This window comes from Solanum stenotomum, chromosome 8 (genome assembly GCF_019186545.1).
Source record: "Solanum stenotomum isolate F172 chromosome 8, ASM1918654v1, whole genome shotgun sequence".
NCBI lineage: Eukaryota > Viridiplantae > Streptophyta > Magnoliopsida > Solanales > Solanaceae > Solanum > Solanum stenotomum.
The window spans coordinates 9,924,150-9,943,551 of record NC_064289.1 but is presented as its reverse complement, the minus strand read 5'-3'; the positions used below and the strand labels follow the sequence as shown (position 1 = coordinate 9,943,551).

At 32.7% G+C, this 19,402-nt stretch overlaps 2 protein-coding genes and 2 non-coding genes across 4 annotated transcripts; 2 read left to right on the top strand and 2 right to left on the bottom strand.

Moving 5' to 3' along the window:
- The first annotated feature begins 1,685 nt into the window (after positions 1-1,685).
- LOC125873449 (uncharacterized) lies at positions 1,686-12,359 on the top strand. Its single transcript, XM_049554387.1, has 15 exons — positions 1,686-1,797; positions 5,803-6,007; positions 7,615-8,035; positions 8,226-8,317; positions 8,571-8,729; positions 8,880-9,216; positions 9,870-9,988; positions 10,080-10,152; positions 10,222-10,442; positions 10,526-10,582; positions 10,661-10,796; positions 11,007-11,129; positions 11,210-11,380; positions 11,820-11,879; positions 11,956-12,359. The coding sequence occupies exons 1-15, from the start codon at positions 1,686-1,688 to the stop codon at positions 12,073-12,075; spliced, it is 2,406 nt and encodes an 801-aa protein (XP_049410344.1). The 3' UTR covers positions 12,076-12,359.
- Positions 12,360-12,964: 605 nt separating this feature from the next.
- On the bottom strand, positions 12,965-14,372 carry LOC125873274 (aquaporin TIP2-1-like). Its single transcript, XM_049554175.1, has 3 exons — positions 14,067-14,372; positions 13,629-13,879; positions 12,965-13,485 (listed from the first exon to the last, which is right to left on the bottom strand). Exons 1-3 carry the CDS (start codon positions 14,191-14,193, stop codon positions 13,114-13,116), a joined length of 750 nt encoding a protein of 249 aa, XP_049410132.1. The 5' UTR covers positions 14,194-14,372; the 3' UTR covers positions 12,965-13,113.
- Positions 14,373-17,606: 3,234 nt separating this feature from the next.
- Positions 17,607-17,719, bottom strand: LOC125875341 (U5 spliceosomal RNA). Its single transcript, XR_007447404.1, has one exon. It is a non-coding gene; the product is annotated as a U5 spliceosomal RNA (small nuclear RNA).
- Positions 17,720-19,241: 1,522 nt separating this feature from the next.
- TRNAS-CGA (transfer RNA serine (anticodon CGA)) lies at positions 19,242-19,323 on the top strand. Its single transcript has one exon. It is a non-coding gene; the product is annotated as a tRNA-Ser (tRNA).
- The last annotated feature ends 79 nt before the right edge of the window (positions 19,324-19,402 follow it).

Genomic DNA, 19,402 nt, shown 5'->3' with positions numbered 1-19,402 from the left:
AAAAACTTGTTTATTTTTTCAGCAACAATATACTTCGATAAAAGTGACACTTGTCTTGAACGTATTAGGCCAATCTGCCGTACACCAACCAATTACAGGCATTTTACTTATATGCCCCTTAAGTCATTATCATTTTGTTAACAATTAATGAGCTAAGAGGTGGGCAAAGTAAAAAGAAAGAGCAAGAGCTACTACCTTCGTCCACTTTTAAATGTCATAGTTTTTTTTAGAGTCAAACTATAAAATTTTGATTAACATTTTATGATAAATTTTTTTATCATACTGATATGCAAAAAATTATAATTTATAGTATTTTTCATATAGTTTTTGAATATCTAATTTTTTTAAAAAAAATATCGAATTAATTTAATCTAATTTAATTTTAAAAAGTAGTCAAATTGACTTTCAAAAAGTGCAACATGACAAATAAAAATAGACGGGAGAGTAGTCTTGAAATAAATTGTATGAAATAGCAAATTATTAATTTAAATTAAATGTTATAGCCATAGTTTATTTTATTTGTAATTCGCAGCAAACATCCCATTTTTTTGTTATCTGGTTCGATATACAATTAGTCATTTTCGGTATACAATTACCCATTTGGTCTACAAATGTATAAAATGTCTTTGTGTTTGTATAAAGAGAGAGAAAAGTGTATATACAAATACAAATACATATATTTTCATTCTATACACTTATAATTTTACAAATACAGATCTTATTACACAAATTACAATGTATAAATGAATTTATACAAAACTGAACAATTTGTATAAAATTGGATGTATCTAGCGAATTATACAAATCAAAAGGTTCATAGCAAGCATAAAATTTGATATGGAGCACAATTATGCAAACTATAGTTATAACATACAAATATGATTTTTATGTTTGCTATATGTGAAAATTGCTCAAAGAATGAATGAGGTAGCAAAGAATTCATGGGTATTTGGGCTACTAGAAAAGGCCTTTAGATTAGATGCTGCACCCAAGTAGACTGATTTATAGAGAGCTTTTAACTTAAAAGGCCCAAAGAGAATAGTTTGAAATCCTCTAGGATCTTAGCATAAATAGCCCACCGAATTCACTGCTTACTTTCTTAGATAGTATACATATTTTATACATTGATGGTGGAGTTTTTGCAAAAAGTCACTATAATAATTTTAATTATGCTTCATAGCTATAATTTACTGTTTACATATTTACTGGTTATAGCTACAGTTTAAATTGTCTCGTTTATATAATTTGTGGATTTGTATAATTTGCGGGTACGTTTGCACAATTAAGCTATTTTTATATAAACTCAAAATAACGAATTTATACAAACATAAACATCTGAACTTTAAACAGTTATACAAATTATATTATACAAATTACATTATACAAAAGTTATACAAATCATATTATACAAATTCAAAATTATACAAACGTGTGAATAATATAAACTCGAAACCCCAGCCCATGTAATTTTCATTGAATGTTGATCGCGAGTAGTAATTAACTAAAACTATAACTATGATGACTAATTAACTAGTATATGTTTGCTTAACCATGTAATTTTTCCTCCATGGATACCCCACCCACCACCCACCCCATCCCGCACCTTCACACACTTCTTCATTGATTTGGGGGAAAGGGAACTGTCTACCAGTTGGGAAGCTAGACATCAAGTAAGTGGTTTGATGATGATAACTAATGTGATACGCCAGAGTTGGCTGTTGGCACAACAGGGTGGTGCCTTACCACACTGCAGGCGGATGCGCGGTGACGTTTGTAGTGGTGCTTCAGAATTTCGATGTACTGCGTCCAAAATCAGAACGAGCTTGCCAGCGGACCACTGCCGTCTCATTCTTGAGTGAGCTGGAGCGCATCCATCTTATCCATTGAACTAGCTAGAAGTTATCGCTTCGGGTTGAAGCACTAAAAGAAAAGGATCGGAAAACTCGGCGGCATAGGAATTGCGGGACCCTCTATTAGTAAAGGGAAAATGAAAGTGCGCTCATGCGCACCAGCGGAAAAGGCTCTTTCCTTTTTTAATAATAATAAANAAACTCGGCGGCATAGGAACTGCGGGACCCTCTATTAGTAAAGGGAAAATGAAAGTGCGCTCCTGCGTACCAGTGGAAAAGGCCATTTCCTTTTTTAATAATAATAAATAAGGTAAGCTTTATAGCTCCAACCTAATCAAGGGGCTTTAATGCCGTTTGTATAGATTGGGTGTATATATATATTATGTTTTCTTAAATAACACATAAATATTTCTAAGATAATATCAAACACTAAAAACAAGTAAGAAAATTAATACTTATTTTCCAAAAAAGTATTTTCCTTCGTCTCGAATCACCCCTTTATCTTGATTTGTCAATTGTCACAAGCTTGATCCAATAATTGTGTTACTTCTATAATATTAATGATCATGATTCACGATATGTTTCTTCTACTTCTTTTTCTATATTACTTGTCATGTGCACCATTAACACTAGGAAACTTAAATCAAGGGGAATTTTGACATTGTGACTTGTGAGTCTTCTTGTTCATTTAAATTTTGAGCGTGAAAGTATTTGGACTTTTTCACTTACTTGGTTATCTTACGAATTAGTTTTGTGAAATGTTAATCTTATATATTGTCCAACTAATTTTCAGTAGACATCTAGATTTTCCAAGTAAAATTTGGGGGAAAATTTAACAAATAGTGTTTGTCCATATGATTTGCAATTATTTGGCAAATATTTTTGTCAAATAACCCAAATTTCACTAGAAAAAATTAAGAGCAACTTTCATATATAACAAACATAAAAATCATATTTGTATCTTATAACTATATTTTGCATAATTGTGCTCCATAGCAAATTTTATGTTTGCTATGGAGCTATTAATCTGTATATTTCAGGATTTATTCGAAACTATATAAAATTTTAGTTTCTATAAATTTAATAAAAGACTGTAAATTCTGTTACAAAAAAAGGAAGACAATCACTAAACTCATGCAAAAACATCTCTTTCCTTCTACGACTTCTTCATCAGTAGTGACTCCATTGTAACTGGGTACACGTTTGCCTAGAAATTTAACACCCTGAAAAATAATACATATACAGTTTTACTCAAATATACATATATACATAACTATGACTTACTGAGTTACTGTGTATAAATATGACACAAATACAATTAGCGAATTGTATAAAATAAGATTTAATTCAATTTATCCTATACAAGTTTTATAAATAAGCTTATACATTATACAACACCTTTCAATTGTATAATCGTTTATATTGTATATATAGTGAGATTATTGTACTTCTATTAATGGAGAAAATTTGTATATTAAACCTAATGGCAAAAACAATATGGATCTGTATAAATAAACATATAAAAACGTACATATAGTCATTATGTATAACACTAATTTTATCTGAATATAACATAAACATGTTTTATATGGATATTATATATTATACAAAACATTTCAATTATATAAAATATTTCAATTGTATAATTGTTAATATTATATGTATGGTAAAATTGTTATAATAACTACTGCTATTTATACAATAAGTTTGTATATTAAACCTAATGGATGTACATATCTTTATAAACAAGCATATATAGGGAAAAAATTTATAGAGAAAATATAAGACTAATATACAATCGTAACATATACTAATTAATGATTATACAAATACATAAACTTCTTCATGTTCATCTTGCTCCAATGAGCTAGAAACAATTCTAATATACAATTGTTTTATACAATAAGTTTGTATATTAACCTAAGGGCTAATATACAATTGGTTTTCCTTTCATCTTCGTACTTGAATTAGCATCGTACTGATCTTTGTCACCTCCCTCAACAATTTCAGATTGCTTCCATTTTGCACTAATTTCACCTAATCTGATTGGGTCATTCTTAAATTTGAATCTGATGTCTTTAATTTCTTTGGATTTGGCTATTGAACCTGCAATCTCTCTAAAATCCTAAGCTAGACCCAAGAAAAATGTTCATCCATTGTATATGTGAAAAATCTGTATGGTTTATGATTTCATATGAAAGTTAAAGAAATAAGAGAAAAATTGAAAAAAAAAATCGATTTCTAGGTTTTGGTGGTACTTGAAATTTTTGAAATTGCAATTGAGAGCGTAGTAATGAAGATTTGAAATTCAAAACTGATTTTGTGGAGAGAATTTAGGAGAAATTGAAGGGTATGGGAGAGAGGAAGAGATGAAGTGAATTGTATAAAGGAAATTATTTCCATTTTTTTTAATTTGTGGGACCGGTCAGTAGCAAGATATGTGAAACTGTAGCTACTCAAAGGAAATAAATGAAACAGTAGCTATATTATTTATTTTCAATTAATAGTTTGTCATTATGCACAATTTTATTTGAGTCAAATCTCATTATTCAAGATCTTTTAAAAAATCAAATTTACACCAAACTTTTAGCTTTTACAAAAACATCATCTATACTAGTTGGTTGCGCTGTATTACATAATTTTTTACGTGAACACCAAAGCAGTGATGAAATATTCAGTGATGATATGGTTGTTGATGAAAATGATGAACAATCGGCTCAGTGTAACAAAGTCATGTGCTTTGTCTACTTCATGATGTATGAAATGATGCTTGTTGCACTTACCCCAAACTACCACATTGCTCCAGTGTTATGGATACTACTTGTTATTTGTTGCAACGAAGATCCAATCGACTTGTAATATAAACTTATGATTAGTTTTGATAGTTTTTAAAATTTATGGGTATAAATCATATTTTCTCTAAAAAAGTGAAATATGTTTCTCAAATACTATGGTCAAACACATGGTGAAATTTCACCCAAATAATATTTGTCAAAAATATTTGAAAATATATTGTCAAACGCTAGCTAAAAGTCACCTAAGTTGAGGTGCAACAATATTAATTTCCTTAGACCATAATAACTAGTATGACAAATATCCAAATATAACTCTTTTCTAGCAACAAAATGATTCCATCTAAAATATGTTACATAAAACCATATTGAAAGCCTTCTTCATATCAACTATCACAAATAATTATAAATAGATGAATTATATAATAAAGAATCATCAAAACTTTATCAAAATTAGGTATGCTATTTCATATAATTGCTTCTCCTCATCTACATTTTCTCTTCATTTATAATGAAGAAAACACTTTTCTCTCTTTCTTTTCTTCATAAAAGGTGCGTGCACCTTTCTTTAAAATTATTACATTCGTAACATAAATAATATCATTATATTTCAATTATTAATAAGCAAAAACAAACTCAAGTTTTAACATCTTAAAATAAAATTTACACATGTAAGAATTACATGAAATTTACTATAATCACAAATTTATTTAAAATCATACTCTTTGTGATGTGATGTACCTTTTTTTTTTAACTTTTAATATGATATTTGTAACCACACACATCTTTGATTTCTCTTAGGTCATAAATTTTAACTTTTTAAAAATAATATTCTATGCCTTATTAAAGCATATTACATAAATTAGGACAACAATATAGCAATAATTAGAAGTTGTCCCACCAACAAAGGTTATAGTACTATTCCTTTTTCGAGTCTCCCACGTTTCTACACTTTAATTATATAAGACTTTTTGGTATAAATTTAAATTTGCTCTTTGATTCAAATAATTTACCCCTTAATATAAAAATTTATTACGTACCTTTAAATTTAACCAGCCTCAATATTTATTGGACACGACACCAATAAAATTTGTGTCACTTCTTTATTAGTGATACCGTCGATTTTCCCCGTAACAAACTAAATTGAACGTCGGGGTTAGGGGGTAGTTGGTTGGAGCTAAATCCCAAGTTGGATTTAGGTATTCAACTGCCAAATATCAAATTCCAGATTTATTTCTCTCTCTACCTCGATGGCTTCGCTTTTAAATACACCCTTTTCACCCATATCCATTTTCTTCTTTCCTTTTTCGTCGCCTTTTCAATGGCTTCGCTTTTCGCTCTCCGAATTTCCAGTTTACACAATCAGTAAGTTCTCTCCCCAAATTTTCTCTTTTATGTTTACTAGTATGCATCATCGTTTTATCGAATTGTTGAATCCTGAAATCTATCAGTTAAATGGAAGAGTCAACGCGAACGATTTGCACCTTTGTATTTCTTAATCGAGTAATGTGCTTAGTATAAATATTTGTTGTTATCAGTTCAATCCCTGAAGCTTTTGCCTTTTAGTACATCAGATTCATTTCTGAGATGGAAATGTTTGGGGCGGAGCCAGTCTGTGTTTGGGGAATTAATAAGCATTGGTTAATGGTGGAGTATATTTGTGGATTTCTTCTTGTTCCGTGAGTAAAAGATATGGAAATTTTAAGTTGAGATACCGAAATCAATAAATTGGGAAATCCTCCCCCTCTTGAGCTAGTTTTTGGAGTTAGTTAGACCCATGAATCATTTCTTTACACTATCTTGTCTAATAATAATTTTGGGAATCGATGATATAACTAAAATGGAAATGTAAAAGGAAACTTGATTTATAAAGCATCGATATTTCTTTTTCCTTTTTGTTTTGTTAATTGTGTAAATCAATTTATTCAGAGTATGGTACAATAGATGAAATCATGAAAATGTATTGGTACAATTAAAAGAGATTGGCTGAAATGGAGGAGTGACTTAAGAGGTTTCTAATAAAGTGAATGTCAAGTTCTATCAAATGATTGTGAACCATTAATATTATGTGGGAAGGAATGTTGGGCTTCTAAGATTGATATATCTGCAAGATAAGGATGTTAAGATGGATGTGTGATCATACTAGATTGGACAAATTAGAAATGATCACCTTTGATAAATGGGAGAAGTACATGTAGAAAATAGACTGAGGAAGATCGCTCAAGAACATAAAACAGTGAAAACAAATGGTCAATATAGTGTCAACTAGTCGGTATCAAAGTTAAGTTGTTTTACACTTCAATCTAGTTTGGCAAAGTATTCTTGTTTGTGTTAGAGACTTGTATCAGTGTAGAAACAAGTGTGAGATTTTGAGAAAATCTACTTTTAGAGAACTCTTTATTTACCTTGAAAGATAATTTATATACTAATATTCACATGAAATATGTCCAAATTAGAATGGCGTGGATATAGAGAACTCATATGTCAACCACAACTGTCAACTAGCTTGGTGTGGAGTATTATTGATTGATTTTAAATAATAAGTGTAATGTGAATAAGTTTTCAAGTGTATACAATTCAAGAAAGGAAGGAAAAGGTTTTACTATCATACAAATGACAAATGCTAGATTTGATGCTTCTTAGATGGTTGTCCTTCATCCAGTGATAAGTTCCACTTAACCAGTTCAGTTTAGTTGTCTAAAATTGTGTGTGAGGGGAGTGCAAATCATCCCACTAACAAATTAACTGCTAACCTTAGATGAGTTTAGTCAGTAGACTATAAACACCATCTGCAGAAAAGGTCCAAGCAAGTCTACTAGGTTTGGGGATCTTAAATTGAAATCATCATCAGAATCTCTAAATCATAGATATTTGTCAGTATACAAAGGTAGATTACAACGTCCTTGAGACGCTTGAATTCTTCATATTTCAGCCATTAAATAGAATTCCCTGATGGATCCTCTGTGCTGCAGAGAAATTGTCAGATCATGGAACTTAGCAAAATCTGGTACTAAGAAACTGTGTTCATCTAACATAAATGTGAATGAGCAGAGTTTTGGCTGTGTAAAATATGTCGTTCTGCAAGGACATCTTTCTGGATCATTGTCCCAAAAGATTCCAGTGAAATGCATTCCTTCAGAAGCACTAGGATCAGTGGCAGCTACAGGCAACCCTGACCAAAACATTATTATGGTGCACTCTTCTATAGTCAGTAGTCACAGGGATGAGATGGAATTCAGCCGAGTCAATTGTCTTGTGTGGGTACTGCATGAGTCTGCAAGAAGCTTTTCAGTTGCAGTACAGACCCTTGAATTGGCTAAAAATAGGCCTGAGCTTGCAATGGCATGGGTTGGGGTGGATGTGCATGCCTGGCATAAAAGCATCGCATATCAGGTATGGAAGTACAACCTGCATTTCTGCTAGTAGAGATTTCTGACACTGCATTTTGTGGTTCAGTTTTAAACTGTGAAGATTAATATAAATCGTGCTTCCATATTAAACACCTAGCTCATAACTATAATAATTGTCAAGTTCGTGAACTTTGTAACCTATGCAACAAATAAAAACATGTGCTGCTTCACAGGTAGCAATTTATGCTTTGTTCAAAGCAGCAATAGAAGTGGAAGTGTTTCTTTCTCGCAAGCGCAGCAACAATGTTTCTTCTGTTCATGAAATGTAAGTTTGACTATCTTGAACTTTTCCACAAATGGACATTCGTGTATTGTCATGTAGTTTTAAGTGTTAAGCTTATCAATTTCTGGCTCACTCAGTTTTTACTTCTCCTCCGATAATATTCGTTGTGGAACCCACATCATGAACTCCTATGTGTTTGTGTGTCTTCTATATATGGAGAAGGAAACTACATGTCACGATTTGACAATTTTTTCCTTTTTCTTGTTTTCATGTTCTCCTCCTTGTTTTACATCAGTTTATCCCCAATCACCGACTTTCTTGGAGAGCGCATTGAAAGTCAGTTGAATTTGAGGCATCCAAAGCTGGTGCAATGGTTTAGAACACTGGAGCTGCCACGGATTGCAGGAATGTTCATTCCCCTATTCAAGAAATGGTCTGTGGACTATGCAGGAAGGTATGTCCTTAAAGACCACTGCTTTGTTATCAGGTTATATTAGCTGTTTTCATGATGCAACTGAATGCTCTTGAACAGTAATCTTCTGATTGATATTGCACATATTCGTCATATCTCAGTTGATAAAACATCTAATACAGAACTATTCAGTGGTGTTGCAGGAAATATCTTGGCAATAAGTTGTTGCACAGCAGTGCGGAAATTAGGTTCAGGACGAGTTTCTTGTCCTTTGTTTTCAGCTTCAGTTGAAGATGCACTAGTAGAGCTCATGAACTTGTCACATAGACTTGTTTCAATTGATAAATTGCACTATTTAGCTACTGAGGCTGGATTCGAAGAAGACTTCTTGATCCATTTTGGTAGAAAGGTTCTACCAAGTAACAATATTGAAGATGTAGAATTTTGGATAGGATTGGTTCAACGAAAACTCAGTAATGCATTTCACAGAGAAAATGTGATTGCAGACAAGCATAATTTTCATGACAAGGTTAGAATTTACTAATTGGTTTGTTGCCGATTAATTCTGTGAATGATCTCTTTTTTACTGTTGCACAAAACCTGTGGAATACGTCCAAACATATGATATCTCGACGTAACTCTGTCATTGAACTGTGTTTAGGTCTTGAATTCAGAGAGAGAAGGTTACATCTACATGCAATTTTTCTCTCTCTGTATTTTGTCAATTCTGTCTTTTAATGTTAAAGAAACTCCATTATGGGACTGATTTTGAGTTGATAAACACCTTTTTCTTCCTATTTCTATAAGTTTGATAAAAAGATTGATAATTGATTGAATACCATGAGGTCTCAAGTTCAAATACCACCGGAGGCAAAAATACAGGTGATTCTTCTCATAAAACCTTTATGGACAAAGTTATCCTGTACCTATGCTGGTGGGAGGTAGAGGGTAACCCGTGGAATTAGTAGAGACATGCGCAAGTTGGTCAGGACACTACAATTATGAAAAAAAGGAAGATTGACATTAACAATATTAGGGAGTAGTTAGTTGGCGGAATTAAAGGTTTGCCCTGGCTAAAAAGACAATGAAGGTTGTTCTGTAATTTGGATGCATCAGTTACTTGTAATTGTGACAAAAAAAAAGGTTATATATTGAACTGATTGTAGTTTCAAGATCTGACAGGTTCAAGAAAATAGTTTAGCTACCCTGGGACTTTTTGCATATCTGGGAAGAGAGACAAGATTGTTCCTCTCGGAAATGGGTGTAAAGGATCTTGATGAGCAAACTAGAGATTTTCTGAGGTATTTAAAAGAGAGCCTACTTTCCTTACTCTAGTCAGTATGGCCTGTACATTTGATTGATATTGGACAGTTTTGCGCTTTCTCCTTGCAGTTACTTAGAATGTGGTAGCCTTCTTATGCATCCAGAATTCTCCACTCTCTCTGAGTATCAGCTCTTCATGGAGGTAAGTATTTAAAATAACTTGGAAAATATGAAAGAAATAAACGATTGCTGCTGAAAACAACTCTCGCAGGTAGTAGCCAATGAAATTGGATGGCTCGACTTTTATGCTGAATCTGCTAGCAAGTTTTGTGTCAAAAGAAGATCCAAACAACATCCAATTCAAGCGGAAAAAGAAATAATTTTGTACACTGTTTTAACTGTATGCTATGATGTTATAGCTGGATTCGCCCACTATAACAATTCTGCGCAGCAGCCATTAGATGCAAAGTTACTGGACTTCTTGCTTCAGAGGTATCAAATCATTCTGAGTATGTATTGGAAGTCTCAACATAAATGTAGCTCACTCTTAAGCTGATTTCTGTCAATCTCTTTAGTCAGAGTCTGCTGTCTGTATGTCTGGAGGACTACTGGGCAGCTTATGATAGAACAGGGTATGTTGGATTTAATGACAAAGTTTAATCTTCTGTTGCTGCACATTCCAATGATGAGTTGCCTATCCTCTTAAACAGAGAAGTGCAAAAATTTGCTGATAGAAGTGCATCTGATCCGGCAGCATCTTTGTTTTGTAAAGGTGGAATGGGTTCATTCATCATATTAGACGTGAAAGAGAAGCCAATACATCAACATAGATCTAGATCGAATCAGGTACAAGCACCAGATTTAATAAATAGGGACTGCTATACTGAGTTTATTCTCTAGTGAATCACTCTTGGTTCAAAATTTCTCGATTACTAAATAGACTGTCCATCAAGAAAATGCATCTCTAGTCATCTAATATTTGTTCACAACCTCTTAACTCGGCAATCAGTTTCTGAAGCCCTTTATAGACTGATAATTTCTTTTATCAAATGACAGACCACCAGCTCTGCTGTGATGGACCCTGTGACACTGGTGGAATCAGAATGCTCTACTGCACCCAAACCAATGCATGAAAATTTACTAAGAAAATCTATGACCAAGCTGATATCTGCAAGTGTTGTAAGTTATTATCCAGTTATTCAATCATACCAAAAGAGTATGCTCTATAGTAGTTAATTTTTTATTGCATTATGCTATAGGATTTCTGGATGGGTACTGAATTGCTCTTTACAGACGTATCGGATGCTTTAGAGCTACTTATAAAGCAGTTGAAAGGCCGTCAACTCACCAAAAGGGAGAGAAAGAAAATGAAGAGAACGCTGGGTGATATAGCTACCCTTGTTCCCATAACCATCTTAATGCTAATCCCTGTAAGGATCAACTATATCAAACAACAGATTTTTGTTCCTTCTGCTCAAAGCTTATATTCTCTGCTGAATGAACTTGTCTTCTGGTCAACTTCATACTCTCTATGCCAGAAATGTTTTAGCGCCTATAGAACTTATATGCCAAGGTTGAAAGGACTACAAAGTAAGCATGCTAAAGTCTTTTTTTAAAGGAAATGATCCGGAAAATGTGCCATGTCTATCCTGGTTCTCAAGATTACCAAAAAAGAATTAAAAAATTAAAGCTCATTTCCACGAAATTGTATTAATGGTAGCGGATTGATTCTCATAGTTGTTGTACAATATACTTCTAACATGAACAACCTTCATCTAGTTTCACAATGTCAATGTGAAAAATATTTTTTTCCTATTGTTCTCACAAATAAAAGAGCTTCTCAAAGATTCACTGTGTTAAATTTATCAGGTTTCCGCAGTGGGTCATGCAGCAATGCTAGCGGCAATCAAGAAATATGTCCCAAGTTTGGTAATAAACTGTAATCTATCATTCTATACATTATTTCTTTCTGTCATTTGCTTATATGTTAATCTTTGTGGCCCAGATTCCTTCTCCGTTTTCTTTTGAAAGGCTTGATCTAATGAAACAATTAAAGAGAACGAAGAAGAAAGAAGTCCAAGCTCGAAGCAGCATAGACAACCCTTCTTCTAAAGTTGTAGAGTGAATGCAAACTGCGGGCAACCTCATTATCATGGTGTTGGTGCAGCTTAACTTATGTAGAGTGGCAAGAGGCGTTGCACATATACCTTATTACAGCCAATGCAAGAAACTATCAGTAAGAGGAAACAGAAACAACACTTTTTCACAAGCACATGTACACACAGATCCTGCTAAATTTATTTCTAGAGAAAGCAACTTTGTTTTTGATCAACTGTATTTTCTCTAGGCATCATCTGACAATTGTTCATATATATCCATGGTTTAAAATGAAGCTTTCGAGTTTCTAAATTTCTAATCGTTGCAATCATCTGACAATTGTTCATATTTGTACAGTGTATGCTTATGAGCTCTTAGTAGCATTTTCTTTTTACTGAGGAATAGGTGAATGTTTTTAAAATATAAGCAGACGTGGGACACAAAAAGAAAATATTTTAGGTACTCTTGAGTCGAGTGTTTTTCCCTAGATAGATAGCATAACTGTAAACAGAGGCGGATCTAAGAGGGGTGAGTGTGTTCATCTTAATCTTTTTTCAGTAAAAAATTACACTGTTGTATATTTAAGGTAATTTTTTTATTGTTTATGTATGAATATATAGATCTTGAATCCTTTGAACACAAGACTGGAAGTTAGATTAGTGATTTAGGGTGTTCAAAATCACTTGAAGTTCCACGTTCGATTTCCAGGCACTACAATTTTATTTTTGAACCTGTAAAAACAAAGAGAGATGGAACCAAAAAGATTTTTTATCTTTATTTTCCATTTATTGGGTGTGGTGGGAGATGAGAGAATTTTATTTAGTCTATTTTGTAAAATACAACCATTATGATCAATGAATGGATAAAATCTCATCAAATTCGTACACCATTATCGAAGTTGTATCCAAATATGCACAACAAAAGATAGAAGTTAAGCAAGATAACCTGGCCAAATGTTAAACAACCAAAAAGGAAAAAAACAGCAAAATGTCGCTTTTCTTATTCCTTTTTATTACAAAAGGCGAATTAATTAGGTACCAAACACAATCAAATTCAAACATTTTTTTTAGAAATCGCTAGAGAGAGGAACATGGTCGCCGTAGTTCATGAAGACATTGCTATAGATTAAACCGGCCAAGCCACCACCAATGAGTGGTCCAACCCAATAAATCCAGTTACCAGCGAAGTTGCCACTAGCAACTGCGGGCCCAAAAGAACGGGCTGGGTTCATTGAACCTCCAGAGAATGGGCCCGCAGCCAAAATGTTGGCACCAACAATGAAACCAATGGCAATGGGTGCAATTGTACCCAATGATCCCTTCTTGGGGTCAGCTGCTGTGGCGTACACAGTGTACACCAATGCAAATGTGATGATAATTTCCATTACAACTCCTTCAGTAGCTCCTACACCAGCTGCCACACCGTGGATTGGAACAGCCTGCAGAGAGAAAAAAAAGATTTAGATATTTTTGAGATAATCAATTTACAATTCAATCTTAAATTATAATTACGGCTTCAGTTTCAAACAAGTTGGAATCGGTATCAGAATTCTCACTAAATCATAATTTGAAAACTAATTACCAATCCTCCAGTGACAAATTTGAGGAGGCAGCAAGCAACAATGGCACCCAAAAGCTGTGCGACCCAGTAAAACAGGCCGGTAAGAAGGGTGATTTGGCCGCCAAGAGCTAAACCAAAAGTAACAGCGGGGTTAACGTGACCACCGGAGATGTTAGCACCAATAGAAACGGCCACGAAGAGAGCAAATCCATGGCAAACTGCGACCGCAACAAGTCCCGCAGGATCAAGAGCTGCATCTGCTGTCAATTTATCTGCAAAATATTTAGAATAATTAATTATCTAATTCAAAATTTCCCAAATTACGTACTTAGATCCAAAAATAATAGCGTTACGTTGCATGGAATGATCAATGGCTACATTATAAATATTTAATGTTTTTGTTTTCGATATAAGAGTAATTTTGCTCTTTAAGGAGGAGGAAGAGTTATTAGAAAGTACTGTAGGCAATGGCAGATCCAACACCGGCGAAGACGAAAAGCAAGGTGGAGATAAATTCAGCAACATAGGCCTTAATAGACCCACCACTGAATGAATCGTCAAAACGTCCAAAAGCTATACAAGGCATTTTCAGACCAAATTAATTAAACGCTGCAATTGACAGAGAAAAGAATATTGCTTTTGGATTACCCCAAGAGTCCCTTGTTTGTACCTATATATACTGCAAATATAACAATAAAATATGTTGCATGTCAATTAATGCACATCATGAGTTTTTGCACTATATTGTATACTTTTTGTGTGTCCACAATTAATTTTCATGTTACGATTTTTAAAAGTTAATTTGACTAATTTTTTAATATTTTAAACAAAAAATTTAGATATTCAAAATCTATACAAAAAGTATTATACATTACAATTTTTTGTATACCAATATGATTAAAAAATAGTACATTATAAAATATTAATCAAAATTCTTATCGTTTGACTCTATAAAAGAAAACCATGACAGTTAAAATTAAAGTGGACGGACGAAGTATCACTCTCTAGTCCCAATATACTTATTTTCCTTGTTCAAGACGGATTTAGGATTTCTAACTTATAAGTTTTAAATTATGAGTTTATATCTACTACTATTATTGAATTTTTACTTATAAATTTATGCTCATATTTCAAAAGTATTCAAAAACAGAGCCAAAATTTTAATTTTATAGATTCTAAATTATTTAAAAATGAAGACTCTAAGAGATTATAGCTGGGTTCTGAAAATCTAATATTGCATATATAATCAATAAACTTCTTGATACAAATAGCTTATTTAAGTTAAAAAATTATTGGATTCAGTCAAACTCATAATCTCCGACCTCTAAAAGTATTAGGTTTAGATGAACTGAGTATTAGGTGTATATCCAATCAGGTGTTTTATTACAAAACTTAGCTGTCACTAACATGTCTTTTTTTGGAAATGTCTGGAAGTTGATCGATCAAAATATTAATGATCATCCATGTGAACCAATCGTTATTATTTATTAAGACATTTTGGGTGGTGACCCTTGTGAACAAAATAATGATTAAGAAAAAGATTTTGTGATATCTGCGTGACTATATAATGGGGGGTTTAATCTGGTCTACAATGTGCATCCACCGACCATCAAAATGGAGAATGGAATGCTTGTGATGGAATTTGCTGGAGTTTCTCTAGAGTTATTTAGAATATGTTTGGTAGGTAAAAAAATGCTCTTTTTCTTATATATAAAACAATTATTCTTTTTATTATTTATATGTTTTTGATTTGGTATATCGTGAATAAAAAATATTATTATAATCGCTAAAATACATGATTTTATGAAAAAATTATAAATTCATGGTCACCAGTGGCGAAGCCAGAATTTACATTGAGGGGTGTCAAAATACAAAGTAGTAAGTACACATAAAAATCAACAAAATAAATTTTACTAATGAAAGCAAAAAATAATTACATCATCACAATCGTTTGGCAACACCCGACGAAGAGTCATATCGAAGGCAGCGAACAAAAATGATTTTTTTGGGCTCTTCCTCCTCAAACCCTTTAATTTTTGAAAATAGGGATTTGTTTAATCTATAAAGTACATATTTTCTTTTAAAAAATAAAATAGTAAAGTCAACTTTATTTAAGTCAATCGCTCAAAAATTGACGGAAAAAAAAAGCAACCAGGTTCGAACCCCTGACGTTCAAGACCAAAGATTAAGGAGATATTCTGTAGCCCCTCAACCACTGAACTAACTCTTCGTCTTGTTTTAAAGAGTGCCAACTATAATATATATAGTAATAAAATCAAAAGTTAGCCTACCTAGACAACATAATTTTCCGATGAAGGGGTGTCAAGCAAGGGTAGCTCCGCCCATGATGGTCACCATAAAATGCATAATAAATTTGCCCCGTATGTAATGATCCCACGATTAGTAACTCAGGAGGTGGTTCTAACTAACTAGCATGTACTTGCAACGTAGTTGTTATATAAATAAATAAATTAAAGATTCTTTTTCAAAAAACAAGAAGAATTTGTTTTATTAGAAAAAATATTTTGACCGGTCAATCAAACATTGGGAAGACTAAAGAATAGGAAGAGGATCTCTCCAGTTTCCCCCAGTACTATTTCATAGAGTTGACACGTGTCAATTTAAATTTTAATGAATCAGATTAATTTTTTTGATCAAATATTATTAACCATGATTATTAGTAATTCTCTCTCCTCTCATTCCTTTCTCAATCAGCATAGAAACATTTCTTTCCCCTCCAAAACTCTTCGAAAAACAGAGCAATCAAACAATTGAAAATTAATATTACATCAGTATTTTAATGTTTTTACATTTACATATGAACAACTAGGGAGAGTCTCAAAAGAGAAAGACTAAAATGGAGTGATTAGCCTCAATTAAAGATCACAGTTATAAATACCACAAGAAAATAAGACCAAAAAATTAAATGGAGAATTTCACTAGAAAAAAAAGTATGTGAAAAAATATTTTCCTACCCATTTTTCGTGCCCTTTCCAGATCCTTTAGTTGACTTTTGCAGAAATTCCAAATTGAAAAAATTGATGTTACGAAGAAGACGACCGAGTTTTGTGGATCACCATCGTGACCGAACCAAGTTTCAAAGAAGTAGTCTCATGGGTTGGATTTTTTAAATTTTATAACCCAAGTTCATCCTTTGAATTTTGTCTTCTTTTTATCACGGTGTGAAAATAATGTAAAGGAAAAGCAATTTGTTGTTACCAAAGCAAATTCTTTGTTGATTGAGAAAAGTTTATTACAGAATTAAGTGAGAAAGAAAGAGAGGAGAGAGAAAGAGAAATAATAATAACCATGACTAATGATATTTGACCATGATTTAAAGACTGCTTTATTTAAATAAATATGAACCATTAGATTTTATAATTGACAGATGTCATTAAATTAAATATGCACTGGACCAACTGGAGAGATTAGTGTACTGGAGAGGAGTCTCTTCCAAAATATTTGCCTTTATATATTCCAAACATACACTACAATAAAAATAATTTTAAGCGATAATAACTATGCTCACTAACGAAGAGTGTTAAAGTCTTTACAAATATTAATTAATTGTCATTAGATCTAGTATCGCTATATAGGCTTTAGGAACATTTAAAAAGAGTGTTAAAATATAATTGTCACTAGTAATTGCCTCTAAAATAAATATATTTAGTGACATTAAGTTATTATCGATAATCAATTGTTGGTAAAGATCTCGGTGCAGTGACACCCTTAGAAACACTTCCAAACAGGCTGTTAAAGATCTGTATATTCTCTGCTAGCTGCATTATTTCCTTACTTTTCCCTTCAGTAAATCATCTTACGTTATTTTTGGATCAATAAGTTTATTTAAAACATAAAGCTCGAAGGTTTGCATGCTCGTTGTCATTAAATTTGTATAGAAGAGTTTAATCTTCAGTGATAATATCTAAATACTAATGGCTATGATGATATCGTAATATTTGATTTTGTTCAGTGATTTAAGCAATGCCTAAGCTGTTAATCAAATTTTTTTCTCCCTCCAAAAATAGGCGTATGCCACTATTTGCAACGCACACACGATATTCTTTAGTAAAAGGTGAAAGAATAGTTCGCTATGTGTTCCTTGCGTGGCTGCGTAAGTTGTAATGAGGCGCTAGAGCCCCTTATATACTACCTCAAGATGCTCGCTTCTTCTCTAACTTCCTGATGTGGGATGTTCTGCAGTGACTAAACACTATGGGCTCTGCTAGTATGGGTTTTATACTCTTTCCCATGTGATGAAGATATTGGGCTTGTATTTTTGGGTCATCTTAAAAACCAAAAATGTGCAACAAAAGCTTGCTTCAAGATGGGGATAAGTGCACCAATAGTCATTTTTGGGGCTGTCATTTTTGTTTTTCTTGTTTTTGCAAGTATTCTATTTTGGAAACAATTTCAGATATACGTAATTGAAATTAAAAAATTGTGTCCGACTTCAGGCATTTTTATCTGAAACGTGGCCTTCACAAGGCCATACATGAGATATTTTTGGGTGAAGTTTGATTTAGTTTATCAAGATCAACTTGAGACATTTTTTTTAAAAATTGAAGTTGTGGATTTGACAAGATCAGAATTTCTCCATTTTTTCACTGGAATTTTACATGACTTGTCAAAGCTAACTTCAAACATTTTTAAAATTGACATACATGTAAGAATTGACTAAAACGTCACGTGTGTCTAAATTATTTTTGCCATTTTTTGGTTCAATTTCAACAAACTAAAACAAAGGAAGTGATCCATGCAAAGGTTCGTTTACCGTCAGGCTAGTAATATGTATTTTGTGCTTGAACAAATGAAATGGATATACAAGGGAACATCTTCATTTGCTTGTTAATTGATTAACTCAACTTGTGAAAAGTTCAACTAGCAAACAAAAGCGAACATGCTGCTTTAATCAAAAGACAAAGTTAAACAGCTAATATAATTTTAGAAATTACCTATCAAAGACTCCTTTGGTTTGACGTATTCTAGCATGCTATTCACATTGAGCACAAGAGCTTCTCTGTCTGTTGTTTTGATTGGACCTCTTTGGGAGACATATGAAGACCAAAAAATAAAAATAAAAGTTACTTTCTTCGTTTTAATTTGTTTGACCTATTTTGATTTGACACAAAGTTTAAGAAAATAAAAAAAATATTTGATTCTTGTGGTCTAAATTAAAGATATATCAAATGTACCACAATGCTCTTTAATCATACAGTCTTAAACATGTTATATAAAAAAGTGAAATTAAAGAATTACTTAAAAAAAAAATTATTCTTTTTAAAACGATCTAAAAAAGAAAGTATGTCAAACAAATCAAAATTTAGGAAGTATAACAATATCAATTGATTGATAGGTTATAGGTAACTGAAGACTTAAGTCTGGCAGTATATCACCAATATGGATTGTGGTGCAGTGGTGAGACTATTTCCCCCTTAGCCAGAGGTCTCAGGTTTGAGCCTTAAATATAGAGAAAATCATGTTGGGAGCGCCACCCCCAAGAATGGGCCCAACAGTGCACGATCTGAATTTAGTCGGAACTCCAATGTGGACTACAAACACTGGGTCCTAGTGGATCATTTTTACATATTGAATTAATACTTATTAAATCCATTTAACTTAGGGAGACAAATCGTCGATATGTCCGAGTGGTTAAGGAGACAGACTCGAAATCTGTTGGGCTTTGCCTGCGCAGGTTCGAATCCTGCTGTCGACGTTTTTCTTCTTTTATTATTTTCAGCACAGTGCGTCTTCCAATAATCTTGAAAAGCGTGCTTCCATGACACACCCTTTTT

What these genes read in the sequence shown, in the direction of transcription:
- LOC125873449 (XM_049554387.1), top strand. Translation starts at nt 1,686, where the DNA reads ATGATAACTAATGTGATACGCCAGAGTTGGCTGTTGGCACAACAGGGT. An exon ending in CTGGACTTCTTGCTTCAGAG is followed by an intron (nt 10,443 to 10,525) that starts GTATCAAATCAT and finishes CAATCTCTTTAG; the next exon opens with TCAGAGTCTGCTGTCTGTAT. An exon ending in AGAAATATGTCCCAAGTTTG is followed by an intron (nt 11,880 to 11,955) that starts GTAATAAACTGT and finishes TTTGTGGCCCAG; the next exon opens with ATTCCTTCTCCGTTTTCTTT.
- LOC125873274 (XM_049554175.1), bottom strand. Translation starts at nt 14,193, where the DNA reads ATGCCTTGTATAGCTTTTGGACGTTTTGACGATTCATTCAGTGGTGGG. An exon ending in TGGATCTGCCATTGCCTACA is followed by an intron (nt 13,880 to 14,066) that starts GTACTTTCTAAT and finishes AATATTTTGCAG; the next exon opens with ATAAATTGACAGCAGATGCA. An exon ending in AATTTGTCACTGGAGGATTG is followed by an intron (nt 13,486 to 13,628) that starts GTAATTAGTTTT and finishes TTCTCTCTGCAG; the next exon opens with GCTGTTCCAATCCACGGTGT.